General features: G+C 39.3%; 1 protein-coding gene across 4 annotated transcripts in view; it reads right to left on the reverse strand.

The window, feature by feature from the left end:
* CTNNA3 (catenin alpha 3) overlaps nucleotides 1-22,760 on the reverse strand; it is a 2,095,157-nt gene that overhangs the window by 1,542,439 nt on the left and 529,958 nt on the right. For all 4 annotated transcript variants that reach the window (XM_066242416.1, XM_066242414.1, XM_066242415.1 and 1 more), the window contains exon 6: nucleotides 4,961-5,224. In XM_066242416.1, the coding sequence (XP_066098513.1) occupies nucleotides 4,961-5,224 (264 nt within the window). The remainder of the gene's footprint in view (nucleotides 1-4,960; nucleotides 5,225-22,760) is intronic.

A 22,760-nucleotide genomic window follows, 5' to 3' on the forward strand; every position in this document is an offset into this window, starting at 1 on the left:
TTGCCTGTAACAGGGACTTTCAACTAAAGTGGGAAAAGAGAAGTCCAAGAAGGAGAAACAATTTGGAAATCTTCTGTCTTCTTCCATAATCCTAGGAATATAGAATACATAAACTGTACCACTTATGCAAGCATTCCTTGATACAATTCTGTATAGCACTATGAAAAATTATATACAATCTTGTACATCCAGTCTAGAAAATTTTACCTCACCATATTAGCCACTTTCCAAATACAGACTATTTCTACTTAAATGACCCAGGTATAAATCCCTTTGCACTGACAAGTTATTCCATCTTTTAGACTTGGTTACACTTATAATTCATCTAATAATTTATTAGACTAAGAACTTAGCATGAATTATGTTAAATTTTAATTAACCATAAAGTCCTACAAATGAGAATTCAATATAGCACAGAAGTTAGAAATATCTTCTGAATCAGAGATATGAGATTCACATCTTGGCTACTTGTCATTCACTAGCCTTTCTGACTTAAGTGAGTTAATAATCTATATAAGTCTCAGTTTTATTTCATGTGAAAAAATTAAAATGTTTATCTTATGGGGACTCTAATAATCAAGTGAAAAAATTATGTTAAGAGGTAGCTATCGATAAATGTTACATTATAATATGGGGGAACCTAGCCTGACCAAGCGATGGCACAGTGGATAGAGCATCGGCTTGGGATGCTGAGGACCCAGGTTTGAAATCCCGACGTCATCTGGTTTGAGTGCTGGCTCACCAGCTTGAGCACAGGGTCATCATCTTAAGCATGGGATCACAGACATGACCCCAGGGTCGCTGGCTTGAGCAAGAGGTCACTAGCTTAGCTAGAGCACCCCTAGTCAAGGCACATATGAGAAAGCAGTCAAGGACAAATAAAGTGCCACAACTAGTTGATGCTTCTGATCTCTTTCCATTCCTGTCTATTTGTCCCTATCTGTCCCTCTCCCTCCATCCCTCCCCTCCCTCCCTCTCTCATACTCTCTCTCTCTCTCTCACACACACACACACACACACACACACACTCTCTAAAAAAATAAAAAATAAATATGGGGGATCAGATGTGCTGCTAGTACCACTGGTATAACATTAGTAAGAAATAATCTTTCCTACAAGGAGCCTTCAACCTTATTTGAAGACAAGGTACACATCTAAAGGACAAGTTTATTAAAATCCTCATTACACAGGGCAAAAAAAAGATGATGGAGTATTATTGAAGTCACGACTAATCTTCTATCCTATTTAGATAAATATTTACTAAAACTTTCACATAGGTGCTAATTATTAGGAATTTAATTAATTTTCACAAGGATGTCAATAATTAGAAATTAAATAATGGTTTAGAAATGAAGAGACTGGCCCTGGCCGATTGGCTCAGTGTTAGAGCATCTGCCTGGCATATGGATGTCCTCGATTTGATTCCCAGTCAGGGCACAGAGGAGAAGACCCCATCTGCTTCTCCAACCCTCTCTCTCTCTCTCTCTTTCTCTCTCTCTACTCCTCCCACAGCCATGGCTCAGTTGGAGCAAGTTGGTCCAGGGCACTGAGGATGGCTCCATGGCCTCCACCTCAGGCTCTAAGAAGAGTTCAGTTGCTGAGCAATGGAGCAATGCTCCTTCATGGGCTTTCTGGATGGATCCCAGTCAGGGCACATGCTCCCAGTATGTCTCTGCCTCCCCTCTTCTCACCAAATAAAAAAAATAAAAAAATAAAAAGAAAGGAAGAAATCAAGACACCTATTTAAAAACATGTAACTAATAGAAAAGCATAAAAAGATTAACCTAAATTTAAATAAAATATCTAATATTTTATCATAAAAGTAATAAAATTAAGAACAAAGGAATTATACATTATGTGTTTAATATATTTTTAAGTTATCAACAAAACTTAGTAATTTTAATTGTATCAACTTTATTATAAAAGAACCTGCCTCCAAATTGTCATCTCCACGAATAATAATGAGAGCTAAGATTTACTGCACACTTATTAAGTACCAGGCACTGCTCTAAGCATTTATACATGTATTATTAATTCACTGATTCTAACAACACTATGATCTATATAATAGGTTCTATTATTATCCCCATTTTACAGGAGAGAAAACTGGAAGTTAAATAAAATAACTTTCCTAGGGTGACTTGGGTATTAAGAGCCACAGCTGAGATAGGAACTAGGCATTTGGATTTCAGAACACTTATCCTTAAAGGCTATTTTATAGTGGTCCCATTAAGCAACTACATGTCACTTGGGGAGCCAATGATCTTTGACATCATATCTGAATCTCTGATAAGTATCTCAAACTCAGTGTGTTTAAAATTTGAGTTTCTGGCCCTGGCCGGTTGGCTCAGCGGTAGAGCGTCGGCCTGGCGTGTGGGGGACCCGGGTTCGATTCCCGGCCAGGGCACACAGAAGAAGTGCCCATTTGCTTCTCCACCCCCTCCCCTTCCTCTCTATCTCTCTCTTCCCCTCCCGCAGCCAAGGCTCCATTGGAGCAAAGATGGCCCTGGCGCTGGGGATGGCTCCTTGGCCTCTGCCCCAGGCGCTAGAGTGGCTCTGGTCGCAGCAGAGCGACGCCCCGGAGGGGCAGAGCATCGCCCCCTGGTGGGCAGAGCATTGCCCCTGGTGGGCGTGCCGGGTGGATCCCGGTCGGGCGCATGCAGGAGTCTGTCTGACTGTCTCTCCCCATTTCCAGCTTCAGGGAAAAAAAAAAAATTTAGTTTCTGGGCTACTTCTCAAAACCAGCTTCTCCCACAGCAGTCTGTGGGTGGAGCTCAGAGCGCATTCCTAGCAGCTGTGGCTGATGCAATGCTATGAGAATACTCCAGCTCCCAGAACCTTCCTGGGCATACCCAGGAAGGAAGCTCGTCTGCTATAAGAAAGTGACTTAGCGCCAACTATGCAGCTCCCTGATCTTTTCAGCTATTGGCTATGAAGGACACACTGTAACATTCCATTGGCTGAACCCATGTATATAAGCTAGCTTACTTCCTGAATAAAGCGGATCTGCATCACTGAACCTGGTACCCGGAGTCAAGTCTCTGCGTCTCCGTCGCACTTACTCCCAGCAGGACTTGTCCACAGCAGACCCCATTATAACTGATGGAAATTTCATCCATGCAGTTGCCAAATCAAAACAAAACAAAACTTTATAGTGGTCTGTGGTAAACAAGAAGTGTACTGCCCATTCCCCTTCCAAATAGGGCTTGCTTAGCTGTGGGGAGTGAAGGCAGCAGATGAACCCCCAGCTATCAGTTCCTTTAGTATCTGTCTCAGCTGCAGGGGCCTGCTCCCCACTCTCAGCCCCTGGGGGTCATTCCCTACCCAGGGCAGGATGACCTGCTTCTAGTGACTGAAGGAGGTATAAAAGGCCTGGTTTTTCTGCCTGACAAGGTACACTCAGGAACAACCTTCTCTCCAGAATTACCTGCTGATTGGTCCAGGCTTTGTGGGTGTGGCTCACAGGTAGACTTCTTCCTCTGTTTAGTCCTGCTCCTCCTCTTCTCCCTTCACACATATTCCTTTGTAAATCAAGTGGGGGCTTCTGGAAGACTCAGCCTGCAACACCAGCCCAGCCACATCCATTCTGTCAAATCTAGGTGGCTCTCCTTACAAAATTTAGCCTTACTATTTACTGGCTAAATATTAATCTGAACTAAAATGTGAGGTGGAATGTGGCAGTGCATGTAAAGCATACACATGAACCCTGTGTTACAACAGTAGCCTCGCACCTGAAGGAGATCGGAGCTCTGAGCTGTCTGCAAGCTATTGTTCAACTTCTCCCTTTGTTCCCCCTTTGTCTATCTCCACACACTGTCAGTGTAACATCAGCGTGTCACATCTGTGCTTGAAACCTTACCATACATCTCATTTAACTTGAAGAAAATGCCAGAGTCCTTAAAAGCCTAGCCAGCTCTTTGTAACCTAAGCGCACTGATCTCTGACCTCAGCTTCTACCACTCATCCCTTCACTCATTCCAGCTTCTGTGCTGTCACCTAAACAGTGGGCATGCCTTCAAACCTTTGTTCTAGATCTCCATCCTCTGATCCTCTAACTTCCTTCAAGCCTTTGATAATATCTCACTTTCTCAAGGTAACATTCTGTACAATTTACTTGTCTGTGTTTTTTGTTGTTGTTGTTGTTGTTTTTTTGTATTCTTCTAAAGCAGGAAACGGGGAGAGACAGTCAGACAGACTCCCGCATGCGCCCGACCGGGATCCATCTGGCACGACCACCAGAGGCAACGCTCTGCCTACCAGGGGGTGATGCTCTACCCCTCCGGGGCATCGCTCTGCCGCTACCAGAGCAACTCTAGCGCCTGGGGCAGAGGCCAAGGAGCCATCCCCAGCGCCTGGGCGATCTTTGCTCCAATGGAGCCTTGGCTGCGGGAGGTGAAGAGAGAGACAGAGAGGAAGGAAGGGGGGGGGTGGAGAAGCAAATGGGCGCTTCTCCTATGTGCCCTGGCCGGGAATCGAACCTGGGTCCCCCGCACGCCAGGCAGATGCTCTACCACTGAGCCAACAGGCCAGGGCCTGTGTTTATTGCTTTGGGGAGGTTGCCTATATTCTCTTGTTAGAATGCAAGCCTTATGGGGGGGGTAGTGATCTGTTATATCCCAAGCACAAAGAATAGTGGTAATACTAAGTATTTGTGAAAAAAATAAACCCAACATTTTATAAGTTGATTTACATAAAATAAAGTTATCATTACAATCTAATTAACAATCCCCGATTTAAATTCATTAACTTCCTTGGCAGAGTTGTAAAGGAATCAGTGGTCTACTGACAGAGGTCTACTTCCAATCAACTCACTGGAAGCTACAAGACAATGAAAGTCTGATTTGGATGACTGGATCTATATTTACTTGTGCTCTAAATTCCAGCACATGGATCTGAAAACCACTACTGTTTATTTTCATATTGAGATATGAAATCACATTTTACCTTTCTCTTGACTTACCTCAAGCTCATCAAGGGCACTTCCCAGGGTTACTGCCTGAGGTTCCAGTGGGGTCAGCACATTCTGGATGCCTTGTGAAGCATTTGAAATTACACTGAGGGCATTTTGAATTTCTTCACAAACTGTGTCCTTGCTGGCTTTGAGGGAAGCAACATCAGAATGTTCCAAACATGCTGAACAAATTGAATGCAAGAGGGGGGAGTTCTCCTTCAATGAGGCCCGGGCCCCAGCAATTTCATCCCTCTGATTTGGAGATTTTAAGTCCTGAGAATAAAAATTTAAAAAAGAGGTGCCTTATAATGTGTTCTGGGAGAAAGATTTATACAAAGGAGCTCTTCCATTTTTCTGTCAATATAAATGAAAAGAATATAGACACTAAGAAGTCATATATAAGTTAAAATCAAAGCCATCAATTATTTTTATATTTCTTCAGATTCTGTTAAAAGTTCTATAACTGGAAAGCTGAGCCCTAATTAGCAAATAAAGGTCACAAAGGTGCAGATGTGAGACACCGAGTAGATCTTACACTTGTCAGTCATATCCTTGCAAGTCAGAAAAATTGTCTGGCATTTATATTATTAAGTGTATTATAAGAGAGCTTGAATTGCAAGGATGCTGATTACCTATTTCCATACTTGCAGATGATTACTTTTAACCTTTTCATTAACATGAAACCAATTCAGTTAAGATACTCAATTTTACCTCCCACATTTTGCTATTTTCTACTTTTTTACTTACTAATAAATTAGCCCTATGTCTTTCTTTCTTTGACATTTATACAACAAAGAGTATTGAACACTTAGTATATGCTAGCCCTTGTCCTGCATACCAAGTGTGCAGATGTGCACAACCCTACAGGGACCTTATTTTCCTGAAGGTCATGCTCTTGTTTGAAGGAGAGAGTGTATTGACATACAATGAACTAGGTAAACAAATACATAAGACAATTTTAGGTAATGGTAAATGCTATGAAAAAAACACAGAGACCAATTTGAGAGGAAAAAGGTCCTTTAGCTTTTAGGTCACAGAAGATATTTTGACTGTGATGACATTTGCTGTAAACATAAACGAAAAGTCTTCCAAACAGTGGGAACAGAGGAAAGAGAAGTCCTATATAAGTGATAGTATGTCAAAACTAACTCAAGATACAGTGTAAACCCCTGACAAACACTACCTTAACTAATTGTGGAAGTTGACCATCATTAGTGATGCTTAGGGATATCATGTACTTCCTGGTATACTACGGCAAGAAGAGCATTTCACGTCTCTGGCATTTTCTCTAAAATCGTACGATCCCAGTCATAAGAAAAACAATAAACAAAGCCAGATTGGAGAACATCATACATGATACCTGGACAATGTTCTTTAAGGTCATTAAGGTCATGATAAACAAGGGACTGACCAATAAACTCTTCACAAACCAGCGGAGACTGGGAAGACATGATAATCAATTGTAATGTGGAACCCTAGTTTGAATCTTGGAAAAGAAATAAGATATTCCTGAATAAACTAATGAAGTCCAATTAAAGGCTGAATTTAGTTAATAGTAATTCATCAATGTTTGTTCATTGTGGTAAATCAAAATTATTAACAATGGAGGGAACTAGGGGAAAGGTAGATGGGAACTCCCTCTACTGTTTTTGCAACTTTTCTGGAAATCTAAAAAATATATATAAATTAAAAGTTTATTTTAGAGAAAATAAATTCGAGGGACTTCACAATAGCTTATGCATTCCACATATACCATCTCATGTAATTTTTATAAAATCGTATGATAAGTATTATTCCCCCTTTATAAGATGAGAAAACTGAGGTTCAGAGAGTGTAAGTTCTTAAGCCAAGTGACAGAGCTAGATGGTGGAATTTCTCATACTGTAACCTACGTCAGTGTAACCGCTAAGCACGATCTCAATAACTATGTTATACTCCTTCCTGCACAGGAAGGATTTCCCTTATTTTCTCTATAAGGACAAGGACTTGTATTTGTATAATGATATAATTTATAAAGCACTTCCAGATATAGCATCTTATTGATTATCACAATACCTTTTGCGGCAGTAAGGCTGGTGTTTTAAGCTCCATTTTAACTAAATGGGCATTTAGTGTAAGAAGATTCAGAGGCTGGTAAAAGAACTGAGGTCTAAACCTAAGTCTTTCAAATCACGTTTTTTCATTATTGTTTTTTTCACAAGACTCTGCTGCCAAGGAGTAATGTTGCCTGAGGTTAATAAATGGCTGGCTACTGTAGTTTTAGTTTCTTCTTTTCTAAAAATAAAGGTTGTCTGCTACTTCATGCAGGCTGTGTAGATATCAAGTTATTTACAAGATGTAGGGAGGACAGTTAGAAGTAGCTGGCAACCCATTATGCATACTCACTACTACCCAGGAAAAGATACGCTGAGGTTTTCTTGGCTTGCTAGATTTTCCTCTTATATGTCTAGATTCTAGTTTCAGCTTCATCATTAGCACTATAAGCTCGGTAAGTCTTCTACTCTTTCAATGTCTGTTTTCCCATCTATAAAAATGAGAATAATGATATTTTGCCAACATAAAAGTAGGTAGTATATCAGAAAATGAATATACTTGGAAAGGAATAGAGACTTCGAGAAAGAGTGCAAACTTATTTTATTCCTTAAATTTATTATACTTGGTGTACCATCTTTGTCCTGTGATCATCTTAGTGATTTTTATATTCTCTATAATTTTATAGCATTGCCGATGTTAATCTCAGTGGAACTTAGAGGATAAATAACTTATTGTTTGAAAGGATAAATAAGTTAACGTTTTGAAAGGATGCAAAACTCCTTAAAAGAATAACAATAAAAAGTATATATATTCAGAAAGAGCTAAAGAAAACTCTCTGCGTATTATAGTATAATCAAAACTTATTACATAATTCCCCATGAAGTGGCATACACATAACATATACTTCTTTGTCTGGAATGGAAGGGTGAACATTTAGGTAGTTTCTGAAGAAAGGGAGTCTGTGAATTTATATCATTAGAAAGAAGGCTAAAGTTTAAAATATTATTTCTTTTACTCTAATGGGGGCTATGTATATCTAACGGTAAATTATGGTGACTTTAATGCTATAGGAAGGTACTTTGTAATTGAAAAAATCAAATATATTTTTGGCTTTTGAGTCTAAGCTCTGTTATTTCTTCCCAAGACAATTATAGAATTTTTAATGAACAATGATATCCAAATAATAAGCTGATAAAGCCCGTGATAAAGGAGAAGTTCAGTGAACATAACAAAAATGATGTATTATGGCAGCTGATGGAGAAAAGAAAGGCAGGTTATTGAGTATTTCAGTAAGATAGATAAAGAATGCAAGATCATTTCTCCTAAAGGACAACCCAAAGGATAAGCGTAATGTAATACATGGGCACATAGACAAAAGGGGAAGTAATGAATGTCAGTCTTGTAAACAAGAAGTTGTGGTGGTGTTTGTATTATTTTGTTTTAACTGATGATACCATGGATGCAAAGATTCATATGTTGCATATTTATTCTCCAATTTTAAAGCAGGTCAAAATAGGAATTAAATAGTATGGTCAATTAGGAATTTTTTTAGATGTAGAAGTATAAAGAATTCAGCTCTTCAGGGATTGATACTTATTTAGTATCTTTTCTAGATGCCCCAGGAGTAAAAACTCACATGAGATTCCAAGTTTAAGGAGACATTAACTGCTTCTAGATGATGAAGAAATAGACAGATGGGATTCAAAAAAAAAAAAAAAAGAAAGAAAGAAAGAAGAAGAAGACCTTACAAGTCTGTGCAAGTGAGTAGAAAAGTAGCATATGAGCTTTAACTCTGGCAAGAGAACAAAATATATTTAGGGATTTTGAAGATCAAAAAGTATGAAATGGAGGGCTCTGAGCTATCAGTTAATTAATTCAACTATTCATTCAACAAATATCGCTTGGCTCCTACTGTACATCAGACAGTTTGGAAGACGTTAGGAAGGCAAAGATAAAGAGCTTATAGATCAGAAGGGGAAACAAACAAATTTATATAAGAGTTAAAATAGAGTAACTCATAGCACAGAGGATATTCTCTCAGCTTGAGAAGATTTAAAAAAATATATCAGAGGAAGTGAATTTAAATAATAAGTAGGAGTTTTCCCTGTAAACAAAGCAGAATTAAAAAAAAAATACAAGGAAAGAAAGCAGCATGTGTAAAGACCTAAGGCATGACAGCAAGGAGCATGCAGGCCACTGCAGGTGGCACTGCAGCAAGTACAGGCACACCTTGGAGATACTGCAGTTTGCTTCCGGACTTAAGCAATAAAGCAAATATCACAATAAATTGAGTCACAAGAATTTTTTTGGTCGTGTTCATAGTACTGTAGTTTATTAAGTATAAAATAATGTTATATCTAATAAAAAATGTACCTTAATTAAAAAACATTTTATTGCTAAAAATACTAAGCATCATCTAAGCCTTCAGTGAGTGATATTCTTTTTGCTAGTTGGAGGGTCTTGCCTTGATGTTGATGACTGATAACTGATCAGAGTGGCCATTGCTGAAGGTGGGGGTACCCTGGCAATTTCTGAAGATAATAAAGTTTGCTGCATCCATTTACACTACATTTTATGAATGACTCTGGTGCTGCATGTGATGCTCTTTGACAGCATTTTACCCACAGTAAAACTACTTTCAAAATTGGAGTAAATCTTATTCAAGTGTACCATGGCTTTATCAACTAAGTTTATGTAATATTCTAAATCCCTTGTTTTTATTTCAATAATCTTCATGACATCTTTTATCAGGAGTAGATTCCATCTCAAGAAACCACTTTCTTTGCTCATCTATAAAAAGTAACTAACTTTTCATCCATTAAAGTTTTATCACGATATTGCAGCAATTCAGTCACATTTTCAGGCTCCATTTTTAATTCTAATTCTCTTTTTATTCCCACCACACCTGTAATTGCTTCCTCCACTGAAGTCTTGAACTCCACAAAGTTATCCATGAGGGTTGGAATCAACTGCTTCCAAATCAAGTTCTTGATATCTTAACCTCTTCTCATGAATCACAAATATTCTTAATGGCATCTAGAAGATTTTCAATTTACTTGGCCCAGAACCATCAGAGGAAAAAATTATTCTTCAATCCATGGGCTACAGATTGGATGTTGTGTGAGCAGGCATGAAAATGACAAATCTTGTATGTCACCATCAGAGCTCTTCAGTGACCAGGTGGATTATCAATAAGCAGTAATATTTTGAATCTTTTTTATCTAAGAAGTAAATATCAACACTGAGCTTAAAATATTCAGAAATTTGTCCTGGTTGACTGGATCAGCAAAGTTGGCTCAGAATATGGATGTCTCAGGTTTGATTCTTGGTCAGGGCACTCAGGAGAAGTGACCATCTGCTTTTCTCTCCCTCCCTCTCCCCCTTCTCTCCCTCTTCTCTTCCCACAGCCAGTGGCTGAATTGGTTCAAGTGTCGGCCCTGGCACTGAGGATAGCTCTGTTGGTCCCAGAATGTCAGCCTTAGGTGCTAAAAATATCTCAGTTGATTTGAGCATCAGACTCAGATGGGGGCTGCTGCGTGGATCTTGGTTGGGCACACATGGAAGTCTGTCTCACTATATCCACTCTTCTCACTTAAAAAAATGTTTTTTCAGAAAACTATTTTGTAAACGTACTATTTTCCAAGATTTGTTACTCCATTTATAGAGCATAGACATAGAAGATATAGTATAATTCTTAAGGAGTCTAAGATTTTGGAATGATAAGCATTAGCTTCAACTTAAAGTCACCAACTACATTAGTCCCTAACAAGAGAGTCAGTCTGTTCTTTAAAGCTTTGAAGCTAGGCATTGACTTCTCCTCTTTAGCTATAAAAGTCCTAGATGGCATCTTTTTCCAATGTAAGACTTTTTGTCTATGCTGATAATCTGTTGTTAGTGTAAGTGCCTTCATTAATTACCTAGATTTTCTGGATAACTTGCTGTGGATTCTACATCAATACTTGCTTCACCTTGCATTTTTGTGTTAAGGAGACAGCTTCTTTCCTTAAACTTCATGAACCAGCCTCTACTAGCTTCAAACTTTTGTTCTGTAGCTTCTTTATCTCTCTCAGCCTTCACAGAATTGACGAGAGTTAGAACCTTGCTCTGTATTAGGTTTTGGCTTAAGATAATGTTGTGAATGTTTTGATCTTCTATCCAGACCACTGAAACATTCATTATATCAGTAATAAGGCTGATTTTTTATTTATCATTTGTGTGTTAAATGGAGTAGCACTTTTAATTTCCTTCAAAACCTTTTCCTTTCCATTCACAACTTGGCTATCTGGCACAAAGTCCTAGCTTTTGGTGTAATCTCAGCTTTCAATGTACCTTTCTAAGTTTAATCATTTCTAGATTTGGATTTAAAGTGAGAGATATGTGACTCTTTTGGTCATTTAAACACTCAGAGGCCACTGTAACATGATCAATAAACTTAATTTCAATACTGTTATGTCGTAAGGAGAGGGAGCAAGACTAGTCATGGGTATTAATGGAGCAGTAGAACACACATAACATTTATTTAGTTTTGTCAACTTGTATGCATGTTATTTATGGATCCTCCAAACAATGACAATAGTAACATCAAAGATCACTGACCACTAAGCACTATAAGAAATATAATAATGGCCACAGAGCACTATAAGAAATAATGCCTGACAGGTGGTGGCACAGTAGATAGAGTGTCGGACTGGGATGCTGAGGACCCAGGTTCGAGACCCCGAGGTCACCAGCTTGAGCGCAGGCTCATCTGGTTTGAGCAAAAGTTCACCAGCTTGGACCCAAGGGTGGTGGCTCGAGCAAGGGATTACACGGTCTGCTGAAGGCCGGCGGTCAAGGCACATATGAGAAAGCAATGAATGAACAACTAAGGTGTTGCAATGCACAACGAAAAATTAATGATTGATGCTTCTCATCTCTCTGTATCTGTCTGTCTGTCCCAGTCTATCCCTCTCTCTGACTCTCTCTGTTTCTGAAAAAAAAAAATTTAAAAATTTAAAAAGTAAAGAAATATAATAATGGTGAAAAAGTTTGAAATATTTTAAGAATTATCAAAAAGTGACAGAGACAGGAAGCAAGCAAATGCTTTTGAAAAATGGCACTGATAGGCTTGCTCAAAGCAAAGTTGCCACAAACCTTCAATTTGTAAAAAACACAGTATCTGTGAAGCACAAAAGAGATTCAGTAATGCAAGGTATACCTGTACAGGGGACCTACACAGTATTGGTGATGAATCCACTAGAAAGGTAAGCAGGAGATACGTCACATGCCCTGCTAAGAAGCTATGAGACCAATAAGCTCAGATGTGCATTTTCAATAGCCACTCTAGCAATGACTTTTGAGTAGATGAAAGAGAATGGAATTGCAGTCAGGGAGACAAGGGAATATCCTGGCAATAGACGGTGGGTGCCTGAATGCTGAAAACTATTGCTAGACTGCAGTAAAATAAATCCAGGAATGTATCATACATAAAATAGGAGGACTGATATTTAGATTTGAGGGTAGTATATTTAGAAGCATCTAGAAAATTGTTTCAGCAATTGTGTATATAGTGATGCATTCACCAAGACAGGGAATGAAGAATGAATAACGTGTTTGGAAGAGAAAGGTGAAACACATTTTGTTATCTGCCAAATGTAAAATGCCAGCATAATACTTATATGAAAATATACTAAACATGGATCTAGAATTTAGAGAACCTGGCCTAGATGTAGAGATCTGTGAATCACTGATCCATAGATGTAGGGCAAACCCATGTGTGTAAAAGTTACAGGGACTTCACCGAGGATTAATGTTACCATAAGGAGAAGAATTTGGGAATCAGCATAAACTGTTTCTTGAGGATGTAAACCTGATGATTTTAAGTGCTAGCCCAAAAGGCCATATTTATACTGTAAAACACCAAAAAGAATAGCAAAAAACATAAACTCTCAAAAAGCCAAACAAGCAAGCAAAAAACACATTCACACCCTTTAGAGTTTAAGACGTGAATTACTATAGATAAGTATGGTCACCATATTTTAAGAAAAGAGAATTAAAATTTTTTAAAGCAATTTAGAAAGACAGAGTGACTTTTTTTTTAACTTGATTTTACAGAGAGAGACACACATATGAAGGGAGAGAGACAGAGAATTGTTGTTCCACTTATTTATGAATTCATTGGTTCTTGTATGCGGTCTGACTAGGGATTGAACCAACAACCTTGGTGTATCAGAACAATGCATGAACCAACTGAACTACCCAGCCAAGCCTTGATAGGATGACTTCTATATAAGGGATTTAAATATATGTGATCTGTTCATGTTGGGAAAGGAAACTATATATTGGAGGGCATGTGATAAAAAGAAATCTTAAAATTAGGAATGAATTTGACAAGTTGTTAATGGATTTCTTTGCTAAATCTAGAAATAAAAGATCGAGAAAGTAGCTTTTTAGATTTGAGTAAAACAAAATAAAAATATATTTGCTCACAGTGCTATCTCCCTCACGTCATTATCATTCTTTATAATGCAACCACTATAGTTTACTTATGTTGTATCCCACTATCTAATATTATATGCCAAATATTAAAAGCTTTTTTTTGTGTGTGACAGAGGCAGAGAGAGATAGAGAGTGGGAGAGATAGGGACAGACAGATAGGAAGGGAGAGATGAGAAGTATCAGTTCTTTGTTGCAGCTCTTTAGTTGTTCATTGATTGATTTCTCATATGTGCCTTGACTGGGGGGAGGCTACAGCAGAGTGAGTGACCCCTTGCTCAAGCCAGTGACCTTGGGCTCATGCCAGCAACCTTGGGCTTCAAGCCAGTGACCTTTGGGCTCAAGCCAGCAACCATGGGGTCATGTCTATGACCCTGCACTCAAGCAGGTGAGCCTGCACTCAAGCCAGCGACTTCGGGGTTTTGAACCTGGTCCTCTGCATCCCAGTTTGACACTCTGCCCACTGTGCCACCACTTGGTCAGGCACATATTAAAAGCAAATAAATTTCTTGAAGAAACAGACAAATGCATAAGAAGAGGAAGTTAGGCTCAGAATAAGTAAGAAACTTGGACATGATTCTTCCAGGAAATCATATTTGTAGAAAGCATTCATAATCTACAGCAGGGGTCCCCAAACTTTTTACACAGGGGGCCAGTTCACTGTTCCTCAGACTGTTGGAGGGCCGGACTATAAAAAAAAAAAAAAAACTATGACCAAATCCCTATGCACACTGCACATATCTTATTTTAAAGTAAAAAAACAAAACGGGAACAAATACAATATTTAAAATAAAGAACGAGTGACGTCACGGAAATGGCGCCGTGAGAAGCGAGTCCGACAGCTCTCCCCTAAATCACAACAAATTTATCAACTAGAAACAGAAAAATTTATCCTCGGAGCATTCCGGAGTTCCACACAAACTGAAAGCAAAAGGACTGTTATCACTTGAATCTGAGAGACGAGGGTGTGGAGGAAGCTACCGCAGCGACGCTTATTCAAGCCGCCAGGGAGTGCGCCTGCGGTGAGTCAGCCATTATACTTGGGAACCGCAAGCCGCTGCGAGCCCCCCGCCGCGAACCGCCACCGCGAGCGGCCGCCACGAGCCACCGCGCGCGCTCCCGGTACGGTTGAGCACTGCTGACGTTCCCAGCAGCCCGCACACTGCGAGTGGGGGTCGCCGGCCACCGGAGCGCCCCATTTGCGCGCGTGCCTTGGGCATTCCACGCGCCCAGGGCACCCTACTGGCCCGCACACCCAGGCGGCTCCATTATCCTGCGCCTGGTGCGGTCCAGCCGCCAGCGGCGGGGCGAGCGGGAGAGGCTTGGGAGATTCTCTCCATGGGCGGGGCACCTCACCCAGCCATTCAAGCTAACAATCAAGCATTGGGGGAGGGGCGCGCGCAGGCAGCCTAAAATTCCTTCAGAAACACAGCTGCGACCCAATCACTGAAATTAGCTTAACCCATAAAATCTGCGCACCCTCGGTTCTAATTGATAAGATCTCTCTCAGTTCAGCGATCCAAGACAAGAGGCGTGATATTTTTTAGTGCCTCTCGCTAAAGGGGCGGGGGCAACTTCTGATTGATAGATCCTCCATATTCAGGGATAAATGCTAACAAGAAGGACTTGGCAGATAATAAGGTCTATACTACACTAGTCGTAAGCAGAGACTAGTGCCTCTTCTTCCCTGCAAAAACAGGCTACAAAGTGTGGAAAGCCTGGGTTGAGAGGTCCAACTAAATGATAGGCGCTGAACAGTCACCTTGACAACAATTGACTCCCACCCCCGCCTGATTACACTGGAGGCCCTGACTGTCAGAGCCTTTCCCAAAGCCTTGCACTGAGTGGGGACAGAGTGGGGATTTCCCAGCTCTTTGAGCCTCTTACTCCCCAGGCAGAAGCAGTTGCAGCCTTATAGCTGGATCACCAGGCTGCTAATTCAGAAAAAGGGGACTAGGAGAGAGAATCCAGGAAAGCAAACTCTCTCATCGTTGGACCCTGCAAACGCCAACAAGCCTTTACTTCCAGCAAGACTAAAGCCAATTATATGACATTGCCATAGAATCCCATCAACTGCAAATCCCTACCTAAGAGTGACACAGGGGCAGAGCCTGGGGTACAGAGTTACCGACTAGGAAGAGGGAGAGAAAAGAAAAAGGAAGAAGTTAACCTCTCAAAATCAAGAAAAACCCACAGACTTTACAACTTGATCCACTAATTTTTTGTTGTTTGTTTTGTAATTTTTTGTTGTTGTTGTTTGTTTCTTCTATCTTTTTGCCTTTATTTCCTCCACCTCGGTCCTTCTATTCTCTGCCCATCTTATGCTTCCCCTTTCTTGAACTACACTACCCATGAGTGTTGCATTTTATTTTTCTTCTTCATCCTCACCCTCCTTTAAGGTTATACTCCAAAACACATAACTCTCACTCTCTCCTCTTTTGTTTTTTTTTTTGTCTTGCTTCATTTTGTTTTTTTCTCCTCCTATTTTATTTCTTCCTTCATTTTTCTCTTTTTCTTATTTTTTCCTTTCTATTCGTTTTTTCTTTTCTCATTTTACTTTCCTCCCATATAATCCTCAATCACGAACAAATTAGTTAATTTGGGACTCAAGGCTTTTTTTTGGCTTTATTTCTCTTTTTTGCTTTTGTTTTTATTTTTTTGTTCTCTTGTTTGTTTATTTTTGTGGCATTCTGGGTCCTCCCAACCCAAGGTCTCCATTGTATTTAGTCTTCGCTCCACTTAATACAACAGATTTTTACTTATTATTTTTATTTTTTCTTCTTTATTATTCTTTTTTGGTCCTTTTTTCTGATTCCCTCTTATCCCTCTCATTATATCTCTTAGTTGACCATCACATACAAGCAAATCATCTTATGCTTGTCTAAGATTTTCTTCCTTTTTTTTTTGCATTTAGTAGGTCCCTACTCCCTTTTTTATGCCCCTTGAACTCTTCACCCCAAATCAGGCCCTCCATTATAGGCACGATATTTCCCTGAGGAGGGGAGAGGAGGGAAAGAGAAGAGAGAAAAAAAGGGGGAAATAATAAATTTTTACTGTTTTTTTTTTGTGGGGTGTTTTACCCTTTTTTTTTTTTTTCTCTTTACTCTTTATTAATTCTAATTAGTGCTATCAATAAGACCACCCTCAGATGCCGATAAGAAAGAGGAAATCGAATATTATGGATACAAAAGAAAGAGAGGTAACACAAATAGATGTGGAAAAATCTATGGAGAAAAGACTTAACATATTGGAAGCCTTGGAGCTAAATGACAGAGAATTTAAAATAGAAATCTTAAAAATACTCAGAGATATACAAGAAAACACAGAAAGGCAATATAGGGAGATCAGAAAACAACTCAATTAACACAAAGAATATATTACCAAGGAAATTGAAACTATAAAAACAAATCAAACAGAAATGAAAAACTCAATTCACGAGCTGAAAAATGAGGTAACAAGCTTAGCTAACAAAACAGCCCAGATTGAAGATAGGATTAGTGAAATAGAAGACAAACAACTTGAGGCACAACAGAGAGAAGAAGAAAGAGACTCAAAAATAATAAAAAATGAGAAAGCCCTACAGGAATTGTCTGACTCCATCAGAAAGAATAACATAAGAATAATAGGTATATCAGAGGGAGAAGAGAAAGAAAATGGAATGGAGAATATACTCAAACAAATAATAGACGAGAACTTCCCAAGCCTGTGGAAGGAACTAAAGCCTCAAATTCAAGAAGCAAACAGAACACCAAGTTTTCTTAACCCCAACAAACCCACTCCAAGGCACATCATAATAAAGATGACACAAACCAATGACAAAGAAAAAATTCTCAAGGCAGCCAGGGAAAAGAAGAGTACAACATATAAAGGAAGGCCTATTAGATTATCATCAGATTTCTCAGCAGAAACTCTACAAGCTAGAAGAGAGTGGACCCCAATATTTAAAGCCCTGAAAGAGAGGAACTTTCAGCCAAGAATACTATACCCATCAAAGCTATCCTTCAAGTATGAAGGAGATATAAAAACATTCACAAATACAGAAAAGATGAGAGAATTTATCAACAGAAAGCCCCCACTCCAGGAAATACTAAGGGGGGTTTTCCAACCAGATTCAAAGAACAAAAGAAAACAACACCACAAGTAACAGCTCCACCAAGAACACAATAAAACCAAACTTAAACTGTGACAACAAAGGAAAAAAAGGGGGGAGAGGATGGAGATTAACAGTAGCAAAGGATGATGAAGTGCAGAAATACTTATAAGATAGGGTACTACAATGAATATGGTAGGTACTCTTTTCATTACTTAATGGTAACCACCCTTAAAAAAACCACCACAAAAACACTTGACTTAAAAAAGGTAGCAACAGAGGAAAGAAGTATGGAACACAAACAAACAAAAACAAATGATACAAAAACAAAAGAGAAGAATCAAACTAGATACAAAACTAACAGAAAGCAATTTATAAAATGGCAGTAGGGAACCCACAAGTGTCAATAATTACACTAAATGTAAATAGATTAAACTTACCAATAAAAAGACACAGAGTAGAAGAATGGATTAAAAAAGAAAATCCAACTATATGCTGCCTACAAGAAACACATCTAAGCAACAAGGATAAAAACAAATTCAAAGTGAAAGGCTGGAAAACAATACTCCAAGCAAACAACACCCAAAAAAAAGCAGCCGTAGCAATACTCATATCTAATAATGCTGACTACAAGACAGAAAAAGTACTCAGAGACAAAAATGGTCATTTCATAATGATGAATGGGAAGTTGAATCAAGAAGACATAACAATCCTTAATATATATGCACCAAACCAAGGAGCACCAAAATATATAAGACAGCTACTTATTGACCTTAAAACAAAAACTAACAAAAATACAATCATACTTGGAGACCTCAATACACCGCTGACGGCTCTAGATCGGTCATCCAAACAGAGAATCAATAAAGATATATTGGCCTTAAACGAAATACTAGAACACCTGGATATGATAGACATCTACAGGACACTTCATCCCAAAGCGACAGAGTATACATTTTTCTCTAGTGTACATGGAACATTCTCAAGAATTGACCATATGTTGGGCCACAAAGACAATATCAGCAAATTTAGAAAAATTGAAATTGTACCAAGCATATTTTCTGATCATAAAGCCTTGAAACTAGAATTCAACTGCAAAAAAGAGGGGGAAAAACCCACAAAAATGTGGAAACTAAACAACATACTTCTAAAAAATGAATGGGTCAAAGAAGAAATAAGCGCAGAAATCAAAAGATATATACAGACAAATGAAAATGAAAATACGACATATTAGAATCTCTGGGATGCAGCAAAAGCAGTAATCAGAGGAAAGTTCATATCACTTCAGGCCTATATGAACAAACAAGAGAGAGCCGAAGTAAACCACTTAACTTCACACCTTAAGGAACTAGAAAAAGAAGAACAAAGACAACCCAAAACCAGCCGAAGAAAGGAGATAATAAAAATCAGAGCAGAAATAAATGAAATAGAGAACAGAAAAACTATAGAAAAAATCAATAAAACAAGGAGCTGGTTCTTTGAAAAGATTAACAAAATTGACAAACCCTTGGCAAGACTCACCAAGGAAAAAAGACACAGGACTCAAATAAATAAAATCCAAAATGAAAGAGAAGAGATCACCACAGACATCATAGAAATACAAAGAATTATTGTAGAATACTATGAAAAATTATATGCCACCAAATACAACAATCTAGAAGAAATGGATAAATTCCTAGAACAATACAACCTTCCTAGACTGAGTCATGAAGAAGCAGAAAGCCTAAACAGACCAATCAGCAGGGAGGAAATAGAAAAAACTATTAAAAATCTCCCCAAAAATAAAAGTCCAGGCCCAGACGGTTATACTAGTGAATTCTATCAAACATTCAAAGAAGACTTGGTTCCTATTCTACTCAAAGTCTTCCAAAAAATTGAAGAAGAAGCAATACTGCCAAACACATTTTATGAGGCCAACATAACCCTCATACCAAAACCTGGCAAGGATGGCACAAAGAAAGAAAACTACAGACCAATATCTCTAATGAATACAGATGCTAAAATACTAAACAAAATACTGGCAAACCGAATACAACAACATATTAAAAAAATAATACATCATGATCAAGTGGGATTCATCCCAGAATCTCAAGGATGGTTCAACATACGCAAAACGGTTAACGTAATACACCATATCAACAAAACAAAGAACAAAAACCACATGATCTTATCAATAGATGCAGAAAAGGCTTTTGATAAAATACAACACAATTTTATGTTTAAGACTCTCAACAAAATGGGTATAGAAGGAAAATATCTCAACATGATAAAGGCCATATATGATAAACCATCAGCCAACATCCTATTAAACGGCATAAAACTGAGGACTTTCTACCTTAAATCAGGAACAAGACAGGGTTGTCCACTCTCTCCACTCTTATTCAACGTGGTGCTAGAAGTTCTGGCCAGAGCAATCAGACAAGACAAAGAAATAAAAGGCATCCATATCGGAAAAGAAGAAGTAAAGCTATCACTTTTTGCTGATGATATGATCCTATACATCGAAAACCCGAAGGACTCCACAAAAAGATTATTAGAAACAATAAACCAATACAGTAAGGTCGCAGGATACAAAATTAACATACAAAAGTCCATAGCCTTTCTATATGCCAACAATGAAATATTAGAAAACGAACTCAGATGACGTCAGAGTAATGGCGGAGTAGGAAGCGATACCGATAAATCTCCCCCAAAACTCAACAAGATCTTCAACCAGAAACAGAAAAACCTATACTTGGAGCTTCCAGATTCTTCGCAATACACCCAAAGGTATGATTGAGTGAAAAATTGGCTAAATATATAACCAAACCCCGAAGGAAATAGGGAGTAAGAAATGCTCCGCCTTCCTAACTAACCTAAACAGGGCGGCTTTCTCTGGTAACTGTGAATATAGAAACTGAGGCGGGCAAAGGGGGTGAATAGATCCAGGCCCCCGCAGCAAAAACGGCCGAACCAGGCTGTGGCTCAGAGATCCAAGCCGAGGAAAATCTGATCCTGTGGCAACCCGGGCAATACAAGCTAACACTCGCGCCAAACCCAAACAAAGAAAGACAAGCGGAGCGGCAATTTTACCCAGTCTCCTGGTCGGTGCGCAGTTAGTGGAAGAGAGATTTCTTCCTAAGCCGCGGAAGTGGGTGCCCGTGTTGCCCCACGGAGAGGCAGGGTCAGAGGCCTTTCTGTGGGCTGAGGGCAGAGTCTCTGGGCAGCCCCAGCGCCCTGGGAAAGCCACGCACGGGAGGGAGTGAGAACTAATCCCAACGGTGGAGATTTTCCGTGCTGGAGGCTGTTTCACTCAGAGGGAACCACGGCCGGCCTCATATCCTGGTTTGCGCGCGCAGATAAGGAGTGAGCGATTCCTCCGAGTGCCTCGGCAGTGCGCGCCCGTGTTATCGCAGAGAGGGGCAGAGTCAGGGGCCTTTGTGTGGGCCAAAGCGGAATCTCGGGCCGCCCCAGCGCCTTGCAAAAGCCGCACACGGGGACGGAGCGAGACTCAATTCCAACGCTGCAACTTTTCCCTGCGGTTGGGGGTTTCACTCAGAGCGTGAGACTGCTGGCCAGATATCCTGGTTGCAGACAGTGAGTGAGAGTTTCCTCCAAGCGCCCCGGAAGTGGGCGCCCGCTTGTGTTACCGGATAGAGTGGCAGAGCCAGAGGTCTTCGAGTGGGTGGAAAGCCCGCCTGATTATGCTAGCAGCTCTGACTGACTGAGCCTTACCCAGAGCCCTGTGCTGAGTGGAAATAGAGTGGGGAGTTGCCAGCAATTTGAGCCTCTTACTATCCAGGCAGAGGCAGCAGCAACCCCATACCTGGACTATCAGGCTACTAATTGAGGAAGGAAAGACTAGGAGAAAGGCTCCAGGAACACGGACTCTCTCACTGTCGGAGCCTATAAATGCTAATGAGCCTCGACTCCCAACGAGAATAAAGCACAATACATGACATTGCCATAGAGACTTATCAACTGCAAACCTCTACCTGAGCGTGCCAAAGGGGCAGAACCCGGGGTACAGAGTCACCGACCAGGAAGAGGGAGAGAAAAGAAAAAGCAAGAAGATAACCTCTCAAAATCAAGAATAATCTGCAGACTTTATAACCTATCCCATTTTATTATATTTGTTCGTTTGTTTCTCTTATCTTCATTCTTGAGACTTTTTTTTCCTCCTCCAATTTGGCCGATTAACTCTCTACCGGTCTTACTCTCTCCTCTCCTTGAACTACACTACCCATAAGTGTTACATCTCCCATTATCATTTCTCTTCTCTTCCTTTCTCTCTATGAGGGTTGCACTCCAAAACCCTTAACTCTCTCTCTCTCTCTCCTTTCTTTTTTCTTCTTTTAGTGGTTCCCTCTTTTTTTCTCTCTCTCTCTTCCTTTTCTCCCTCTATATTAATTTCTTCCTTTCTCCTTTACATCTCCTCTCATTCAAACCTCAATAACAAACAAATTATCTTATCTGGGACTCAAACCTATGTTTGTGGCATTTTGGGGTTTTTTACTTCACCTTGTTAACTCACTAGCAGTGCTCCCATCCCTGGCTCTCCATATTATCTAGTTCTTGTTCCACTAAATAAAATAGTAAGTTTTTAATTTGTCCCCCCATTTTTCCATTTTCCTCTTATTCCTCTCATCATAACTCTTAGAAAACCAACACCTAAAAGCAAATCATTTTATTCTTGACCCAAATTTTATCCTTATTTGCTTTTTGTGGGTCCATACGCTCTTTTTTTTTTCTTTTTTCTTTTATTTTTTTTCCTTTTTTTTTTTTTTCTTTCTCTCTTTTTTGCCCCTTTATTACTTTTCCCCAATTCAGGCCCTCCATCACAGGCATTGTTTGTTATAACTCACAGTCCACCACAAGATTTTCTCAAGAAAGAGGGGAGAGGAGAGGAGAGGAAAAAAAGAGGGGGGGAATAATTTCCTTTTTTAAAAAATTTTTATTTTATTTTATTTTTCTTTATTTCATTATTAATTTTTTTTTAAAAAAAACTTTTCGATTTGTTATTTTTTTATTTTTTTTAACTTTCTATTCTTTATTAAATCTCATTAATACTATCAACAAAACCACCCTCAGATGCCATTAAGGAAGAGAAAATCGAATATCATGGATACAAAAGAAAGAGAGGTAACACAGCTAGATGAGGAAAAATCTATGGAGAAAAAATTTAATATATTGGAAACCTTGGAGCTAAATGACAGAGAATTCAAGATAGAA

Source organism: Saccopteryx bilineata, chromosome 9, assembly GCF_036850765.1.
Source record: "Saccopteryx bilineata isolate mSacBil1 chromosome 9, mSacBil1_pri_phased_curated, whole genome shotgun sequence".
Classification (NCBI taxonomy): Eukaryota; Metazoa; Chordata; class Mammalia; order Chiroptera; family Emballonuridae; genus Saccopteryx; species Saccopteryx bilineata.